The sequence below is a fragment of the Crassostrea angulata genome, chromosome 10, assembly GCF_025612915.1.
Source record: "Crassostrea angulata isolate pt1a10 chromosome 10, ASM2561291v2, whole genome shotgun sequence".
NCBI lineage: Eukaryota > Metazoa > Mollusca > Bivalvia > Ostreida > Ostreidae > Magallana > Magallana angulata.
In genome coordinates this window covers 5,468,441-5,488,088 of record NC_069120.1, presented here as the reverse complement: position 1 = coordinate 5,488,088, position 19,648 = coordinate 5,468,441, and the positions used below count along the sequence as shown (strand labels likewise).

The 19,648-nt window shown below is 33.8% G+C and overlaps 2 protein-coding genes across 4 annotated transcripts; one reads left to right on the top strand and one right to left on the bottom strand.

The window, feature by feature from the left end:
* The first annotated feature begins 3,463 nt into the window (after window positions 1–3,463).
* LOC128165314 (histone H3.3A) lies at window positions 3,464–5,100 on the top strand. The gene is made up of 3 exons (XM_052829720.1): window positions 3,464–3,609; window positions 4,001–4,283; window positions 4,436–5,100. Exons 2-3 carry the CDS (start codon window positions 4,002–4,004, stop codon window positions 4,562–4,564), a joined length of 411 nt encoding a protein of 136 aa, XP_052685680.1. The 5' UTR covers window positions 3,464–3,609; window position 4,001; the 3' UTR covers window positions 4,565–5,100.
* A 2,376-nt stretch (window positions 5,101–7,476) lies between these two features.
* Window positions 7,477–19,017, bottom strand: LOC128165312 (putative E3 ubiquitin-protein ligase UNKL). 3 transcript variants are annotated; one of them, XM_052829716.1, is made up of 16 exons: window positions 18,884–19,017; window positions 18,596–18,805; window positions 16,970–17,259; window positions 16,374–16,509; window positions 15,907–16,024; window positions 14,221–14,305; window positions 13,695–13,831; window positions 13,264–13,335; window positions 13,009–13,170; window positions 12,150–12,369; window positions 11,350–11,469; window positions 10,956–11,104; window positions 10,513–10,731; window positions 10,303–10,398; window positions 8,830–8,994; window positions 7,477–8,628 (listed from the first exon to the last, which is right to left on the bottom strand). In XM_052829716.1, the coding sequence occupies exons 1-16, from the start codon at window positions 19,000–19,002 to the stop codon at window positions 8,467–8,469; spliced, it is 2,460 nt and encodes an 819-aa protein (XP_052685676.1). In that variant the 5' UTR covers window positions 19,003–19,017; the 3' UTR covers window positions 7,477–8,466. The 3 variants fall into 3 exon arrangements, with proteins under 3 accessions (XP_052685676.1, XP_052685677.1, XP_052685678.1); XM_052829717.1 differs by having other exon boundaries at window positions 13,015–13,170; window positions 18,884–19,011; XM_052829718.1 differs by having other exon boundaries at window positions 8,500–8,628; window positions 8,804–8,994; window positions 18,884–19,011.
* Window positions 19,018–19,648: the final 631 nt, after the last annotated feature.

Sequence of the window (19,648 nt, the reverse complement as noted above, 5' to 3'; positions counted from 1 at the left end):
ATTTCGTAGCAACGATGTAATTGATTGCCATATGAAGAATATTTTTTTAGAAGTTTTTGGTTGGCGATCTTGCATGAAAACTGTAACTCCATGACATAAATAAAGTCGCAATGCCATTATTATTAACAAATTGCACGAGATGTAATCCGGCTTGCTATAACACCAGGTCTTTTTATCTTGCAGTTACGACTGTTCATCTCCTTATATTTACATTCCACATAATTTTTTGCTTGAAAAGTGTGTTAAAATCTACGGCAGTTATAACACTGTAATGCACACAGGGTACTCAAAGGTTAAAATGACGAGTTTTATTATGACGTCGCAAACGTTAAACGCTGTTAACTGCAACGTCACAAGCGAAAATCAAAGTTCACGCTTGCGGCTGTTACTGTGGCTCTTCCATTAATATGAACTTACCCTTAGGATAAGATAGGAATTTTAAGGTATGAATCACATTTTCAGAGAAGGCATGAAGTTAAAAAAAATGTAAATATTTTATAAGCATTAAATCATGATTTTTTTTGAAGTATACACTCTCTTAACTGCAGCGGTGTGTGCATACAAATTGCGTAACGCGCGTTACCGCGTTATGAAAATTTGTATGCAGAAAATAATTTGTATGTAGAAAATAAAACAATATTTTGACATTCTATATTTAAACAGGGGAAAGGTAATCCTGGTACCTATATTCAATTTGACATCATTTTAAAGAGGAGGCCATGATTTTTTTGAAGTATACAGTCTCATAACTGCAGTGATGTGTGCATACAAATTGAGTAACGCGCGTTAGCGCGTTACTCAATTTGTATGCAAGCATCGCTGCAGTTATGAGACTGTATACTTCAAAAAAATCATGATTTAATGCTTATATTTACATTTTTTTTTAACTTCATGCCTTCTCTGAAAATGTGATTCATACCTTAAAATTCCTATCTTATCCTAAGGGTAAGTTCATATTAATGGAAGAGCCACAGTAACAGCCGCAAGCGTGAACTTTGATTTTCGCTTGTGACGTTGCAGTTAACAGCGTTTAACGTTTGCGACGTCATAATAAAACTCGTCATTTTAACCTTTGAGTACCCTGTGTGCATTACAGTGTTATAACTGCCGTAGATTTTAACACACTTTTCAAGCAAAAAATTATGTGGAATGTAAATAAAAGGAGATGAACAGTCGTAACTGCAAGATAAAAAGACCTGGTGTTATAGCAAGCCGGATTACATCTCGTGCAATTTGTTAATAATAATGGCATTGCGACTTTATTTATGTCATGGAGTTACAGTTTTCATGCAAGATCGCCAACCAAAAACTTCTAAAAAAATATTCTTCATTTGGCAATCAAATAAATCGTTGCTACGAAATTTATGATTTTCTTTTCCCAGTTGTTCGTACTAGGTGAAAAATTTTCACATGTAATACATTGTTGGTTAAGGACAATACCTTTTTTTTCTTTTCAGTCTGCGTTAACTACACTTGGAGCATATACTCAGCAATCAGCATAGATCTTTTCTAACCGTTATATGATAATGTCGGGGGGGGGGGGGGTATATTTGACTTCAATTTCCAATTTTACAGAAAAAGTGGAGTGCTACGTGCCTGAATTATGTAGCATCATATCCGATAGATCTATGTATGTACGGGACTAAACGCCTTGACGGTTGTTTTAGGTATTTTTTTGCAATGAATGTATAAATTAAATTAGAAATACATGTATGTCACTAAAGAAAAGGATAATTCTGAATGAAATCAAGTAAAGTCCCGGGGTCTGGAAACTTGGAGGTAAAAAGGAGGGGTCGGTCCTGTTCCCAAGCACCTGTGATTTATTCAAGGCGGTGATGGATTTTTAAAACTATAGGAATTTATTGACAGAGCATTCAGAGAAACATATTATGATTTTACAGATGTCTTTTTTTATATGATTCCTTGACCGAACCAAGAAATAATTTTTGTTTTTTCAAGTTCACCTTTTTCGTAACTTAAACTTAGCGTGTTAGTATCAGAGTTAGCTTCGAAAAAGAGTTATACTTCATGGCAAAATAAGATTTTTAATCTCCAACAAAAACTTAACTTATCATCTGTAGATATTTCCCATAAGGATTTGAGGTTTAAGTTAAATAAATAAATCAATTTTTTGTTGATATGATCTTTGAGCAATTGAACAAAATTTCATCCTCTAACTCAGGAAAACTTCACTTTTACAGTAAAATATTAAATACTAACGAGTACAAGTTGCAAGATTACTTAAAGTTTTCCTTGAAAAAGCATGAAAGATCCCAGCTAACAAGATTAAGAATAAGTGCACATTCACTATTCATTGAAACAGGTAGATATTGTAAGCCAATTATCCCAAAGGAAAAACGTTTATGCTATGCTTGTAAATTATTAGTCGAAAATGAAAAACATTTTGTACCCTACTGTCCTGTGTATGACAATCTTCGATTTCATTATGGTGATATTTTCAATGATAAATTGTACTGTGGTATTGATCCCATAAAAGAAATTGTTAATCCATGTGATTATAATACTACAAAACGTCTATGTATCTATTTGGTTAAATGTTTTATGCAGAGAAAATAGTCCCAGGGACTATGAAGTATTGTATAAAACTTTCTTGCATGCTGCATGTAGCCTTTATGTTATAATTTTCTTTTGTCTGTCATTTGATTTCATTTTGACTGTATGCCAACATGGTAATGTCAATAAACCATTGAATTGAATTAAATATTAGTTTTCAAATATTTGAAAGGATAAATCCCTTGCGTAAAAATATAAAAAATTGGGGGAAATTTGAAAATTTAGGGACAAAATTCCCATAGGATCCACAGTAAAATGTATAACTTTCGAGACGATCTCCTAGAAAATCGAAAATCCAAAATAATGTATTGATAGATGAGGTAAAATACAAGACATTTTATAAAGTATAACGGTTAGGGTATATAGAAATGAATACGACTCGGTCTCATTAATTTTAAATATTTTTTTAACTATTGTGATCGTATCATATTTGTATGTTTTTTGGCTCAAAACAATAATAGAACCATTTCAACAAGAGCCTGGACTTTCGGTAGTTGTGACAAAACGTAATGTGACGTAGGCCTGTCTATTTCATTCCATATTGTTTTTTTTTTTTTAAATCAACATGTTTTGTCCGGCTTTTGAGCTAAGACTACGCAATCGGTGCATATTTCGCTAGAAACCACGTCATTTCTAGCTTGATTTGACGCAAGAAATAGATAATAAAATCATGCTGAAAGTTCAAGGCGTTGTAAAATGGTTCTCAATATTTTGATCAGTGCTATTTTCATAAAATTAATACTGGTTTGTGAGCCCCCCCCCCCCCCCTTTCAAAATTGCTCGTGTGAAGACAGAAAGGTGGATTGAAATCTCTCTCAGAAGTATCCAATCATACATCTTGATTTTTAGCCAATCAACAATTGTTATCCAAAAATATTCACTAATCATATTAGTTCTCCTATTGACCAATCGATACCAAGTTTTTAGTCAGAAGTCAACCAATCGTATTAGAGGTACTATTCTGAAAAAATCGTTGTAAAATAATTTATTCATCGGTTGAAGTTTAGTACACAGAAGCGGGAGAATAGTTTGAAGGTAATTTTCTTAAATTCGTACAAATTTTCAACCACTATCCTTGTATCAAGTACACAACTTTTCAGAGAGCATATTTTTGGTGTAACTGAGTGTAATTACACGTTTTTCTCTAATAGATGTTTGGTGAAAACTAAACTGCCTGTTTTGTCCGCCATTTTAAAACCTATAAATAAACAATACAATGTGCGAAATATTTTGAAAGCATATCATACAAGTATAAATATTCATAATTTCTCGATACAATCCCTAATTTTTAAATGATAAACTATGGAGAATTTTTGACAAAGATTTAATGTTGCGCAATAGACTTGCATTACTTTCGTTATCTGACAAGACGAGTTTATAGTTGTATAGAAGTTGATTATTGAACAAATATTTTTCAAATCCACAGAATGGCACGTACAAAGCAGACAGCTCGTAAAAGTACAGGAGGAAAAGCTCCTCGTAAACAGCTCGCCACAAAGGCTGCACGTAAGAGTGCTCCCTCCACTGGCGGTGTAAAGAAGCCCCATAGGTACAGGCCAGGAACAGTCGCTCTCAGAGAAATCAGAAGGTACCAGAAATCCACAGAGTTGCTCATCAGAAAATTGCCTTTCCAGCGTCTTGTAAGAGAAATTGCTCAGGACTTCAAGACCGACTTGAGATTCCAAAGTGCAGCTATTGGGGCTTTGCAGGTATACTGTATTAAAATTTTTCAATTGGTGGATATTCTTTACTTGACAGTTCATAACATTTGGTCAAGATTTTTAGACAAAAGGTATTGTTTTATTGCATTATAGTTTTTACCATTAAAACAAAAACTACATGTTCAATTTCCTTATTTCAGGAGGCCAGTGAAGCTTACCTCGTTGGATTATTTGAGGACACTAACCTGTGCGCTATCCACGCCAAGAGAGTCACAATCATGCCCAAAGACATTCAGTTGGCCAGAAGGATTCGTGGAGAGCGTGCTTGATCTCATTTCTTCTGTTTCTTCATCTACTTTTCCATCAGGACATTCAAATTTTTATCACAAATGCAGCAGACATTATCAGGACATATAATAGCTATGGCATGATATTTATGTGAGAACAAAAATCGTGAGAAATTTATCATGTGACTCTTGATTTTCATAGTTTTTATCCTGTGTTTTGAGTACACAAAGATTTTAGTTTTTAAAATGATCTCTTTTTCAAGAAATTGCTTCTTTTTTTTCATCTGTTAAAGACAAAAAAATTGGGTTCAATTCTTCAGCTGTATTTTCAGTAAAGCAAATCGGTCAGGAAGACAATGCAGTGCATCATATTATCATGAATAGTCAGGGAAAATTTGTAATTGTATGTGCAGCAGTTTTGTATTTCAATGTATTTCTTTCTTGACTGTCTTTTCCATCTTAAATTCATGGGGGGGAAACATTTTGCTGTTTTATACAGGGGTCTCATTGTGTTGTCTTGAAACGTTTTAGATTTGCATGTATTCTCATTTTAACAATAAATGTAGTACTTTCCTTAACATTGTTATTTTTTGATCAATATCAAAGACTTGCTGCAATGTTTTCCAGGAATACTTAAAATTTGAATGAGAGAAGTAAACCTGAAGGTCGTGTTAGGCTCTAGAACTTCATATTTCTGGGACATGAAGTTTGCCATGTATTTCATTTTAAAGGGATTTTTGGTTGTCAAGCTATAAGCAAGATACCCAATACTTTAATATGCAAGCAAACCTCGGGTCCTGTTTATTTTTACATATTGAATGCTGCGTAGGAAAACAAATTAAAATGTGACAAAAATTTAATGGGATATAATTCTTGATTGGCTACATGAACATACTTATTTAAATTGTTTTATAATTTAACTTTCTATGTCACAATTCAATGCGAGTGCGAAACCTAGTGATCCCCTTGACCTTTATATCAAATATTGTACAAGTTGCGAGGGGTATGTTTTGGACAGTCCTGGTTTTATTTGAAGCACAACTCCTCTTAAACAGCTACATGAAATTACATGACACTTGGGCATTTAGGACACATAATTCTGATTCCCTTATTTTTCAAAGAATTTTGACCCATTCAAACTCGGAGAGTTGCTCATATATTGAATACAGAATTTAACACTTTGTAAGCTCCTCATAAACCATTGCCCGAAATTGATGTATGTGCAAATCCATTAATCTTCTTGACATTCCCGTACATTAACAATTTTTAAAATATCCCAAGCAACAACGTTGTGAAGAAAAACATGGCACAAGTCTTATTAACTCTAAATAAATTAGGTGTTTGTCTAGTGGGATTTTGTTTCTAGACTGTTTTTACTGTTTAAACTTACATTTATGTTCTCATGATTTGATGGAAAACGTCTGAATCTCACAATTAAAGTACAGTAACTAAAACGGTAGTAAAAGTTTACCTTTAACTATTGGGATAACACTTTTATTTTATCGGGGTATGACAATTATATTAAATGCTTGTACCTCAGTTCATTTGCAAAACCTAATACATGTACCGGTACTAGAGGACTTCTCAGTGATACAATTACCGTGAATAAACTCATGCTTACAGCAAAGTCGGTTTCATTCCCCTTGAAATTTATTATAAATTTTTAACTTATTGGATATGATGAATTATAACTATAGCAAATCCAAATGGTTTATCGATATTTAGCATAACAATTCAGACTATATTCTTTTGCACCCCTCGTGGAACCCTACTATTACTCGGTCATGGTTCAAGTACAATGATCATCAACTTGTTCTATATATGAGATGACAAACACCAATACAAAACTCAACTTATTTCGCTGTTGATGCAATTTTATTATCAATCTATATTTTGTTGTACAAGAATTATTTTTAAGAAAGAAGATACCATATGACAATTCTGAATTAAAAAAGCAGTTGAATGTTGAATGTCATATTAGTACCATTTCTTTAACAAACTGGACACAATGAAAGTTAGTACATTTCACTGGACATGACGATATCTCTTGCCATAATATGTCCTCTTGAACTAGTAACACAATTTCCAGCTGTAGGCTTGTCGCATTTTTTAACAAACAATATTCAATAAACTGTGCTTTTCTTTCAGAGTTCACACCAGACTAATGTTTAAAAATTCTAAGGGCATCTTGCACTTGTTTCTGCACTTAAAACCTAGCCTCTCAATGATTTCACAATGCATTATATTGGTATACATATGTCATATATCATCTATTTTTCTAAATCAGCCTAATATGGTAAACCAAAAAATAGGAAAAATTGTTTTAATCGTTCAGATTATAAATATTTCTTAAATTCAAAAACGAGCGCATGCGCTCACATCTTGAGAAAGCAATTGATTTAAATTCCAGCCAGTTCTAATGAAAAATGTGAAATAACTAACAATCAAATACCCTTGTGATCTAGAAAAGGCAAACAAAAGAAAAAAATCTAGATGAGGGTGAACTTGTCAAATGGACAAGGTTTCTTGTCATTGCATAGAAATAAAGGCTTGTACCGTAATTATTTTGTGATATTCAATACTGCATATACATCTTTTTAATTTCTGTAAAAATGATATCACTCCCTCCCTTTGATATGTATGAACCAGCATACACAGGAATTGGGATCAGAAAAATCAGAGCATGAAAAAATTATCCAATAAATTTTGTTAGATTTATGGTAATACACTAAACTGGGGGCAAGTCCGACTTCAATAGTGAAATAGTGAGGTGATAGTTAATTCTTCATCGCATCTTGACATCATCACATACCGACTTGAAGATATTCCACAAGCTGCACAACCAATATAAATCCCTATCAGCTATCCAGTAGCTTAAATTCTTGTAACGATGTACAAATGTATATGAACAAATTTTTTACAATAACTAACAGAAAACTCAGAGAGTATCCATATAATGATGTGATGTTCATGTTTATTTTTAACAATGGCTAGGAAAATTATGATTTATAATACATACTTCATTAGACAATAAATTAAATTATCAAGATTTCAGCGACTGTATGGGCTTTACAAACCTGTGAGGTTAAATCATGAAATCAAAATTATGGTTCTGTTGCTGCATTAATGCAACTGAACTACTAAAGTCTTCTTATATCTTAGTACACACCCAGTAGTCAGCAATCTCTTTTAGCAGAATATACTTTTAACAGCAGATCCCTAATGTTATTACATGATGAAAAAAGAAATGAGATTACAAATTTGCATTGCATTTTCACCATCATGAAAATATACAGTGTAAGTATTACAAAAATGGACAAAAGTTTATTTGGAATGAATGAAAAAATCCTTGTTAATCTTATAGCACTATACTGATCTCCAGGTAAATTGAAACCAAACTAAGAAATAAAATAAACATAATTCAAATACATTCATGTCCATAGACAAAAATACTCTTAAAAAATGTTCATGAGTTGATCATTACTAAATCACAGACACAGTAATTGCTTTTTACAATAACACAAACCAATAACGTATATATACAAATTTTATAAAGCTCTCGCCTTCCACTCTTAATAAAATAAACGTCCTCACTATTGCTTATTGTAATTTTTTAACTATAATTTTACATGATTTAGAGTGCAATATCTTTTATGTTTTTTTTTTTGCTTGTGTAATATTGAAAAAATTACGTTTTTATTCAAGAATGTGAAATAAACACAAAAAGGTGAGGAGTCTTGTGAACAAATAATATCTAAACAACCTTTCTATCATAAGCTGTGCCAAAAAGACAGCCAAATTCATGCACAGGAAAGACGTAGCATATCCCAAATTTTCAAACGTAGGGTAGACCTCTAGATACAATAATAAAAACTTGTCTAACAATAGTGTCAATAGCACTCCGAGATACTAAAACAATTTGAAAATCCTATATGTTTCCACCATTACAAGCGGTAATTGGTCCGTTGTACATGACACATGGGACAATCCGTTGATTTACTGACACACGTGTCGCATAAGACCCGGTGATTGCAAGGAGAGCATGTCACGGTCCGCTTACGATCCTGACACATAATGCACTTCATATTCTGCTGATAAACTATTACCTGTAAACACAGCAATAAATCTAATTTAGTTTTCACAGTGAAATACAATTATCTATGAATAAAACGATCAGTGTCTGTAAAGTGCAAGTTTTTTAATTGGAACAGAAGTAATTTTTACAGTAACTACTTTTATAAACGTACCTTTTCTAATTTGTCTATACTTTTATAAACGTACCTTTTCTAATTTGTCTAGGTCCATACCTTTTCTAATTTGTCTACGTCCATTCGAAGTTGTTGCTGTATTTGTCTGAGCTGAGGAATGGGTATGGTTTCTATTTCATTCACCTGATGCAGTAATCTCACACTGTTTGATCCACTTCCATATTTTTCCAGATCTAGTTGCATTTTTGATATTCTACCTAGTGCCTGAAAACAGAGTTCATGTCCAAATCAATGAAATAAATTCATTTGTATAATTAAAGTCATTGTAATGTACATGTATACTTTTGTTAAGTACACTTTTATCTACAGCGATGGTAAATATTAATTTTTTTTCTATTACAGTTAAACGCAGTACAGTTAAGGCGGTCAATAAAAATATGGGCAAATTTTTGTGATGAAAACACGTATACTTTAGTTAAACTGGCATGTCCTTTTTAAAATCAATAACAGTCACTCAAATGCAATATATTTCTAAAATATATATATAATAGTACAATATTTTATGTTCATAGTGGTCACGTGATATGGCAGTCGCATGGTACAGGCAGATGTATTTGTGGTTTTGAGGTCATTTAAAAAATTCAATATTGCAAGGGCATAATCATGTCAAAATTCACAACTGAATTATGAAATAACTTGATGTTATATCGTAGATTTTGAAAAACGGTGCGAACTTTTTAAGATAAGAATATTTGTTAGTAGAAACCGTAATTTATGTTGCATATGTTGAATAATTTTGAAGGTCACAGGGTTAATTTCATTAAAAAATAATTAATTTGTAAGATTTTACAAGGATCGTAGAAGTTTTTAAGTTACATAGCATATTTCAAATTCACATGTAAAAGTTTGTCGGGATCAGGTAAGTGTATGCCCTTGCAATTAAGTGATTAATTTAGGTACTCAGATTTTAGATATACGATATTTTGTACAAAACCGAGGTGGCTTCTTTATACGATGCATACTTTTAACAAAATGAAAATAAGACTATATAGGTAGCATTCTACTAATAATAATTCTAAACAAAATATTCATTTATACTTTTCCGTTAATGTATGACATTTATTTTTCTTCGCTATAAAACTGCACGATAGCCTTCAATGATTTAACTTAATGCGTCATTTTGAAGCATATGACGTCATATTTTGTAGTACAGCGAGAACGACATCTCGCTTATTTTTCAGTGTTTATGATATAACGGACATCAAAATTGTAAGTAATAGCATTTGTTGTTTTTAATGAAAAGATTAGTATAAGTTAATTTTACTAATAAATAGATTAATAAGTACTTTCGAGGTTTGTAATATACTGTGATGTCATAATGCACATTTCCCGTACTTTTTGTCTGAACGGAGTTTATTGACAGCCTTAACTGTGCTGCGAAATCTTTTACCTATGCTTAAATTAAAGCCACTTCTTTTCCATATAGCAATTTACACCCTCCTCTAAAACATTTTAAAACCCTTATTGATAAAATCAGCCCCTGCTTTAATCTTTGTTTTAAAGAAAACCTACTTCATCTCTCTGTTTGAATGCCAGAGCTTTCTCCTCTTCAGCAGATTTTGCCTTTCTCAGAGATTCCTCAGCTTCTCTCTTCCAAGCTTCACATGCCTAAAATTTATTTATTATAGACACATATGTACATAATTCCCACCCATTTTTTTTTAAAATTGTACATGTGTAATAAGAATCAAATTTGGACAGCAATGAGAGAGAGATACTCACACTTTTGGCCTGGGAATAAGCCTGCTCCCAGTGCTCTTGTCGGGTCTTGTAATGCTGAAACTCCTCTCGCAACTTTTGCATATCTGCTCCTTGAGAACTATTGGACAGATTTGAGGAGGAATACAGTGGAGAGTGGGGTCCTCCAGGACCGCTCCGAGGAGACATGGAATTCAATTCACTAAATTTGTTGTGGTTATGATAACCCAATAAAGATAAATTCTACAAAACAAAACATTCCATTCATTCATCTCTTAAGCATGTTAAAGAAATACAAATACAGAATTATTTTTCATTTCACAAACTTGCATAAAATACAAGGGATTTTCTTGCAAAAATTTAAGAAAAGACAACAACAAAATCAGAATTAAAACAAATAATTTTCAGCAATTTTTAATCGCCATATTTTTTTATATGAATTACTGATAAATAAATCTGAAGATAACCTGTTCTCCTGATTCATGCTTTTGATTTCCCGTTAATAGAGAGTGGGAAAAGCTCCCGAATGGCGAGGGAGGAGACTGCGATAGACTTCCGATGCTGCCCCTCTGTATGCCCCCAGGGATTCCTATAGGTATGGACTGGGCACCAAAACCTGCAGTAGGCGTAAGCTTAGTAGTATAATTACATTACGAAATACTCATCTTTAAAAATTTACAGTACTTGGAATATGAAACAATAGGTAAATTTGAAAGGAGAATGTCGCTGTAAAACAATGAAATAATCACAAGATTTATGTTTGAATTTCACTCCATAAAAATTCTTTTCAAGGGTAACTATGTTGTTTGCAGATTATGCAAAAAAAAAAAAAGCATCTGAGTAGAACTCAAAACTACATACCTGATGTTGGGATCCCTGCACTTAAAGAACTACTAAGGGAGTTAACTTCATCTTTATCAAGTTCTCTATCTATACTGTTAATATCTATATCATCTAGATTTAAGTCATCTAATGCGTGTCCTACAAAAAAACAAAAGGAGTAAGTGTCAAATGGATATCAAAGACTATGTCATGAATTGTAGTGTATCTTAAAGATAACATGAGTTCATAAATACAAATAATTTTCCTTTTACCTCTGACTACTGCCATTTTAGTTTTCTTTCAAAGAATAAACATGTACCCTCTTTAATTTTTTACTGATAGTGTCTTTTTTTTATTCCTTTGTTTCAAGCATATTACTGCATAGCTAAATTCATCTGTTTAGAAGACTGTGCAACCAGAGTGCCGAAATTGGAAAGCCACCTGCCATAACTTTTGACTGGTATATACATTGTATATCCAAATAGCATTGAAGAGCAATCGAAACTACTATCGCAACCAAATACTTTTTATTAATTCATGTCGGCTTTAACATGAATATCACTAGACTTAATCACACGGATATTTTAAGTCCTTATGATACTGTTGTGAACAACCCTTGTGAAAAGGGTGAACCATTAGTCAGTTGCTAATTGAGGACAATTTATTACATGAGTCAGACAATATGAACAATGCATCTGGTCATCTTTAAACGTATTACTATTTTCCATGTGTCTTACCAAGGTTTGAAATTATTCACTTTCCTATACACTAAATGACTATATATGAATTTTGTTAACACTCAAAGCAATCATAAGTATTTGTGTGTATGATGACCTTACCTACTACAGATCCCACTGTATCGCCCGGGGGGTAGAAAGCTGGAGCCAGTGGCGACATAGTGGACACCGAAGGCTGTTGATTGGCCACTGGACTTGGGGTTGTACTTGTGGAAAAGGTCAAGCTGTGTAACATCAGCAAATTCTGTTTACGCTTGGATTTCTCCACAAAATCTATTGTTTGGTCACTGTCAATGGATTGTAACTGCTGACGCAACTTCATCTGTAAGAAAAACAACATTCTACCTTTTTGAAATGTTGAAATAAACAATCCATAAAAAAGTAATCAGTAAATTTTTATCAAGGAAGATCTGTAATGTGTGAAGTGTATAAATTTTAAACATGAAAGTGGCAAGGGTATGAAGAGGTTAGACATGTATTGATCACTGATGAGTCATGCAAGAATCAAACAATGAATGGCAAGAAATCTGGTTGATTTGATAAAGGAGAAATACAGTGAAAGGTATATAATGAACAGATAATGGATGTTAATGAAAAGTCAAGGCCAGAGCATTTTATGCAAGGAACTTGTAATTTCAAATCCTTTATTAATCTTAAAAATATGCATTTTGATTCTCTATTAAGAATAAACCATGCAATTTAAAACATGTAAAACATTGAAACATACATGTAAAATGATGAATTGTATACAACAAAATTTTCATCTTATTATCTATGAAATTCCCATGAAATCAGCAGAACGATAAATTTCCTCCAGAATCCATTGCATTCCATTGAACTCATAATTAACACATTAATACTCAGTCAGTAAGACAGACTCTGACTTGAAGAGCTGGGCAAAGATAGAGGCCATGAGGAACATGAGATGACGATGAGAAGTGTCATCTAAGTTCCTACTTACACTGACCATTTGTGAGTCTTCCCTCTCTGACCCCGGGGCTCGCTGGTAGAATCCCGAGTCTGATGTAATACTACTAGAGGTACTACTAGATCGCCCCTTCCCTATGGGCTCAGGAAGGGGGCTGCTGGCATGGAGATGGACATTTCCAATTAAGTTATTACTCTGATGAACAAAATAAAAGAAGAAATGAAGATGATACATGTTCCAATTTTTAAATATGAACAAATTGTGGTTAATGCTAAGAAGAACACTTACAGGAATACTGTTAGCTCGTTCCTTTCCTATAGGATCAGGTAATTTTGGTGAAGATGTGGAACCATTCTGACTCTTTAAAAAATAATTAAAAATTATTGACTTAAAGCATGGCTATAAAAGTGTTGCTACCTTTGTTACTGAGTTGTTTGCAGATCTTATTGATCACATATTAATAGTTTGACAATTAACAGAAATGAAGTAATACTTTAGCTAATACAGAATGCAATTTATTAGAGAGACTGGAATTTGAAAGAGCTCAACCTTTATAAACTGTTGGAAAGATGTAAAGCACAATGAAAAATTCAATATTTTATGATAATTTTTTTTTGAGGTTAAAACTGTAAAAATGCCAGCAAGTCTTTAACTTGACTTTCAGTTCATTAGCTGAAGCTTTAACCAAGCTTTGGGTTTCCAATATTCCTGGCACTCACCCCTTTCTGAATAGAATGGTGATCATTAGTTGTGTATAACGTTTGAGGATTCTCAGCTATGGGTAACACTGTCGACATAAAAGCAGCTAAAGAATTCTCACTGGTAGATAACATGTCCCTCTGCGTTGTTATTTCTTCTGTAAAACAACAGAGAAATAACAGATTAAGCTTCATCAATAACATTTCAACAATCAATTTATCACAAAAATCCTTTCTCAAAATTGAAAATTAAAAATCACATTATCAAGGCCAAAAAGAAATTGAAGGACAATAAGAATTAAACTTAAGATTGATTTTGACCTAGATACACACATGCAATCTGTGGCCATTTTAAGTAGCACCCGAAGTGCCAATAAAGATAACCCAGCAAAAAAACCCCAAAAACGAACAACCAAAGACGATCTAACGGAAGTTATAGGAATCTATAATGATCTATATCACTGTTCATTGTTACACTAAATTTAATTATTAATGTTTATTTCTATTTCACACATACTTCCAGATAAGTAAAACGAATGTAACTTACGCTCTACATGAGCAAAGGCACAAAATGGACCCCTTGGGCAATATCCAGTCTGCACCATATCATTACATTTTGTTGATTTGTAAATCTGAAAAAAAAAACAAGATGTAGAATCATTAAGTACATTTCTATCATATTCTGTTCAGAAAATAAAATCACTTTAAGAAAAGGTTTATCAGTTTTTGAATGATTAAGGTTTACTTGGTATGGGACACCGGCACCGTCACATTGTGATGTACTTCCTTTCAAAATAAACTAAAGAATAATCTCATGAATATTTTCTTTCCAAAAATTGTTACCTAACAATTTTAAAAAATATTGCCAGTATTTTGGCAAATATTGTAAAATTTGAAAGTTCTAAACCGGTGAAAGTATTTTGAGTATAATGTACATTTATCTACACAAATAACAACGTGTCCCATACTACCTTAAATAAGCATTTTCTCAATTGTTTATTTTATAAACAAAATACTGAAAATTGAAGATTGACTTTGAAATATAAATAACATTATTCCTGTGGTGTTATACGGAAGGAAGCTGGGTGGTCATCAAATCGGTGTCTTACCTCTGGGGGAAAATGCTGCTCAGTTCTAGTGTATCTTATCTCTGGGTGAAACTGCTGCTCAGTTCTAGTGTGTCTTACCTCTGGGGAAAAAATGCTGCTCAGTTCTAGTGTGTCTTACCTCTGGGGGAAAATGCTGCTCAGTTCTAGTGTATCTTATCTCTGGGTGAAACTGCTGCTCAGTTCTAGTGGGTCTTATCTCTGGGTGAAACTGCTGCTCAGTTCTAGTGGGTCTTATCTCTGGGTGACACTGCTGCTCAGTTCTAGTGGGTCTTACCTCTGGGTGAAACTGCTTCTCAGTTCTAGTGGGTCTTACCTCTGGGTGACAATGTTGCTCAGTTCTAGTGTCTTACCTCTGGGTGAAACTGCTGCTCAGTTCTAGTGTGTCTTAAATCTGGGTGAAAATGCTGCTCAGTTCTAGTGTGTCTTAACTCTGGGTGAAACTGCTGCTCAGTTCTAGTGGGTCTTACCTCTGGGTGAAACTGCTGCTCAGTTCTAGTGTCTTACCTCTGGGGGAAACTGCTGCTCAGTTCTAGTGGGTCTTAACTCTGGGTGAAACTGCTGCTCAGTTCTAGCGTGTCTTACCTCTGGGTGAAACTGCTGCTCAGTTCTAGTGTGTCTTACCTCTGGGTGAAACTGCTGCTCAGTTCTAGTGGGTCTTACCTCTGGGTGAAACTGCTGCTCAGTTCTAGTGGGTCTTACCTCTGGGTGAAACTGCTTCTCAGTTCTAGTGGGTCTTACCTCTGGGTGACAATGTTGCTCAGTTCTAGTGTCTTACCTCTGGGCGAAACTGCTGCTCAGTTCTAGTGGGTCTTCCCTCTGGGTGAAACTGCTGCTCAGTTCTAGTGGGTCTTATCTCTGGGTGACACTGCTGCTCAGTTCTAGTGGGTCTTACCTCTGGGTGAAACTGCTTCTCAGTTCTAGTGGGTCTTACCTCTGGGTGACAATGTTGCTCAGTTCTAGTGTCTTACCTCTGGGCGAAACTGCTGCTCAGTTCTAGTGGGTCTTACCTCTGGGTGAAACTGCTGCTCAGTTCTAGTGGGTCTTACCTCTGGGTGAAACTGCTGCTCAGTTCTAGTGGGTCTTACCTCTGGGTGACACTGTTGCTCTGTTCTAGTGTGTCTTACCTCTGGGTGAAACTGCTGCTCAGTTCTAGTGTGACAGTAAGCACAGTTGTCTCCATTTTCACACTGTGTGGGGTCTCCCCAGTCATCTCCATGTTTTACATTAGGACAAGGCGTAGATCTACAGATAAAGTAGCATTTAATTTATTTGCACACATCTTGCACTACATTTTATCAATTTCATTATAGAAAAATGACTATGTATTAAGCTTATTTAAATCAGTTTACTTCCTTATCCTAATAGCATATAATATGGAAATGCAATAGTTGCATTTGAAGTTTCACATGTGATTATTTTGAATTGAGAATTTCAATTTACTGACTATATGTAAAAAATCAAAAGGTCCAATATTAAACTTTCTCACACTGGCGCCTGATGGTGTGTCCTGAAGACAAATCATGTTACTCTAACAGATTTCATCTACCCAGCTTAAAACAGGTACAAGCTTACATTGAGAACTACGGCCTACCTGTACTTGCACTTCTTTGGACTTCTTCTCCTGTCCCTTGTGTTGTGAAATGATGGGCAGGCATAGCCTTGTCTACACAGCCGAGGGGGTCTCTTACAGGGTTCTGTTTTGTAATTTGCCAGGACAAAGTTGGTATCTGTCATATGTTACAAACAAAGCCATAATTATCAAATTGTAAAATTACTCACTTCTAAACAAAGCTGTTAACACATTAAACAAAGCAGCATGTAAATTACAACGCTTTAAGTTACTAAACTTCATTCATAAAAAAATAATCAATATCATCCCCATAACAACATAGATCAAGATTAACTTTATGGCTGTTATTCTCAAAACAGGATACTGCAAACTGTTTCACTGAATTAACACACTTCAGGCTATGTCATCAGTATCTGACTTTTATTTGGTCTCTGTTTCTATGGTTTCAGAGATTTTTTTTCATTAACTATATTTATCCATGCATTTCAAGTATTACCATTTTAATGTCAATTATAATCCTCTTCATAAATATTGTTAAAAAGAACTCTAATCCAATGTAACTCATATTGCAAATTGTGTTAGAAATAAAATTTATATCGAATTTCTAATCAGTTTACCATTCCACTTTGGATCTTCTGCTAGGATTTTGTCCTTTTCTAAACTACTTGGCGTTCCCGATGATGAACTTAGCGAGGCTTTAAGGTCGGGCGTCTCTATAGTCTGCAGCTCCCTGATATCATATATAGGGGGTCGCAAATCATGGGCTCCATGGGCAAATGCACAGTGTGGCCCATTTTTGACACAATTTCCTTTGGAGTCTGTTTCATAAACACAGGTTCCTGTTTTGTAATATCTCAAATGATACCTCCTCTCCGTGTCTCCTGCTGTTCTATGAAGGAAGGGACACCTAAAAATATTCTTATTAGTTTAAGTTCAGTAATTTCCAACTACTGTAAATATATCAACAACCACTAAAAAAATATTAAAGCATAATGTTTTTCCATAGCATATTAATAAAACAGGTACCTGTTATTTTTAACATATATACAGAAATTACTTTAGACTTATTTTGGGATCTTATGAAACACCAATTATTGCATTTTGATTTTTTTTAAAAACTAACATCATCCTGGATTTATTTCAACATTACGTACATTCCATGAATTTTAGATCAGTTTTTTGCAGTCTCTAATGTTATTTTCATGCATGACATGTCAGCATGTGTCAACTGTCACAGCCTTATCACACAGACATACTGGATTTTTTTTCTTGTATTAAAAATAAATATACAGAAGCACTTCATGACACAGTCAAATAAATAAGATAAAATCAGTTTAATTTCTGTACCATGAAAAGATGAGTTTCAAACACTTTATCATTATATTAACAGATATATAACTTTAATGTGCAAATCTCAATTATGCACAAACTATTTGTCATAAAATGCAGAGAAGCTCTCATAAATCTGCCAATGAACTTGATGCATGTCTTCACATTCTTGAAAGTTTTTTTCAAGAACAAAATTACTGAAAACTAGCATACAGAATGGCCTTATAGTTTTTAAAATCAATCAATTAATTTTAAATACGTTTGTTGTTGTTTCTTGTTTATACAAAGTTCAAGGTTATACCACTGACCCACTAACCCTATTTTTCAAATACGCATGACTATGAAAACAGCTGACTGAAATCAAAACATTATAGAAATGAGAGTTATCCCCAATTATAAGGCACATTTTTGAACGAAACAATCCAGAAAATCAGTCTTCCAAGACGGGACATTCCGGATTAATGTGGAGTTGGTTTTATTTATATCTTGTGTAAATTTAAAAATAGACTGGTAAACAATCGGTCAACACAATGAAAAGTTTTTTGTTCTGTCATATTTGATGGCAGAAAGTGGATAAAATAGAATTACAAAAGCAAAGGAAATATATAATATACAGTCTAAAGAGCTGTCATGATATGAACACTGATGAAAAGACGCATTTCTGCAACTCCGCAATTTTCTACAAAATGGCGGACAATGTTTACAATATGTCAGATTGTTTCGCTTTGAAAAATTGAATATTTCCCATCCAAAACTAAAATAAACACAACTCTTAAAGCATTTTATGTAAGTATCTAGCTATAAATACGACTGTCATTATACAGATCTTCAGAATAACATGAGAAAATGAACTTTCTTTTAGCAAATACAGCATTTCCCACCAAAATTTGAATGGCGGCCGTAACTTTACTCACTCATCTCCGTCCGGACAGAGCCCGTTTGTATCGTCATACTTGGTACAATACACATCTGGGCTGTAATTAAAAGTTCCGTCACGTTTACGAATCGGTCTTCTTCGTCTCTGATTCATAAAATGCCAGTGGAAGCAAGTAAACGGTCTATGTTGAGTGCATTTGTGCTGTAGAAATAACGGGCACTGTTGTGTTCTGAATTCTTTCAAATACCTGAAAAAGAACGAACACAAAATTTTAATTTCAGTCTAAAATCATACTTAGAAATCGGTTTAAGACAAGAAAACTTACAGGTAATGTTGCGGTTTTTCTGTTTGCGCTGGTACCGCTGGGCTTTCTGACGGCATTGTTGTCAATATTTTGCTAAGGCGCATGATTACTGCGCATTTGTGAAATGTCATTTCATTCATTGGAGAAAGATTTCCACGTGGTATAGTTCACGACCTTTTCGCTAGCGCGCACTTGTCAAAGAAGAAATAACGTCAAAGAATGAATGTATTTTTTTTCCATGCGATTTTTGTTTTACTGAACAAAACCTCGGAATTCTGGTTTATATAAAATGCTATATTGCTTTTTTCGAAGATGTCCGAGTAACGAGTATGTTTTTAAAATAATAAAGTTAAGTACCTCTAGTTAGTTTCCGATCCCACCACAATACACATGCACGTTATATAGAGTCAATCATATTTCAACTCACCTATATATTAGCATTGAACAAATTATTTTGAAGATGGACAGTCATACTACTTCAAAAAAAACACAACATACTTCATTGGCATACATATACTTAGATGCGTCTTATTTTTTATGCATCACCTTGAATCATTAGTCGTTATGAATTTTCTTTGATTTTATCAGGGACGTATATACTTAGTATATACGTCCCTGATTATATAAAAGAATGTCGCTATTTTTTTTTTAAATTAATTAAACGGTGTTAAGCTTCAAGTAAGTTCTGCATGTCTGCTTGTATTTGATAAACATGCGCGGATCCAGAAAATTTTTCCAGGGGGGGGGGGTCCGAAGGATAATTGTGTTTGCCAGGGGGGGGTCCGA

Excerpts from the sequence above, each read along its gene's own strand:
- LOC128165314 (XM_052829720.1), top strand. The coding sequence starts at position 4,002 with ATGGCACGTACAAAGCAGACAGCTCGTAAAAGTACAGGAGGAAAAGCT. Across the intron at positions 4,284-4,435 it reads CAGCTATTGGGGCTTTGCAG|GAGGCCAGTGAAGCTTACCT; the intron begins GTATACTGTATT and ends TCCTTATTTCAG.
- LOC128165312 (XM_052829716.1), bottom strand. The coding sequence starts at position 19,002 with ATGAATGAAATGACATTTCACAAATGCGCAGTAATCATGCGCCTTAGC. Across the intron at positions 16,510-16,969 it reads AGAAGATCCAAAGTGGAATG|ATACCAACTTTGTCCTGGCA; the intron begins GTAAACTGATTA and ends AACATATGACAG. Across the intron at positions 11,470-12,149 it reads TACAGTGGGATCTGTAGTAG|GACACGCATTAGATGACTTA; the intron begins GTAAGGTCATCA and ends GTTTTTTTGTAG.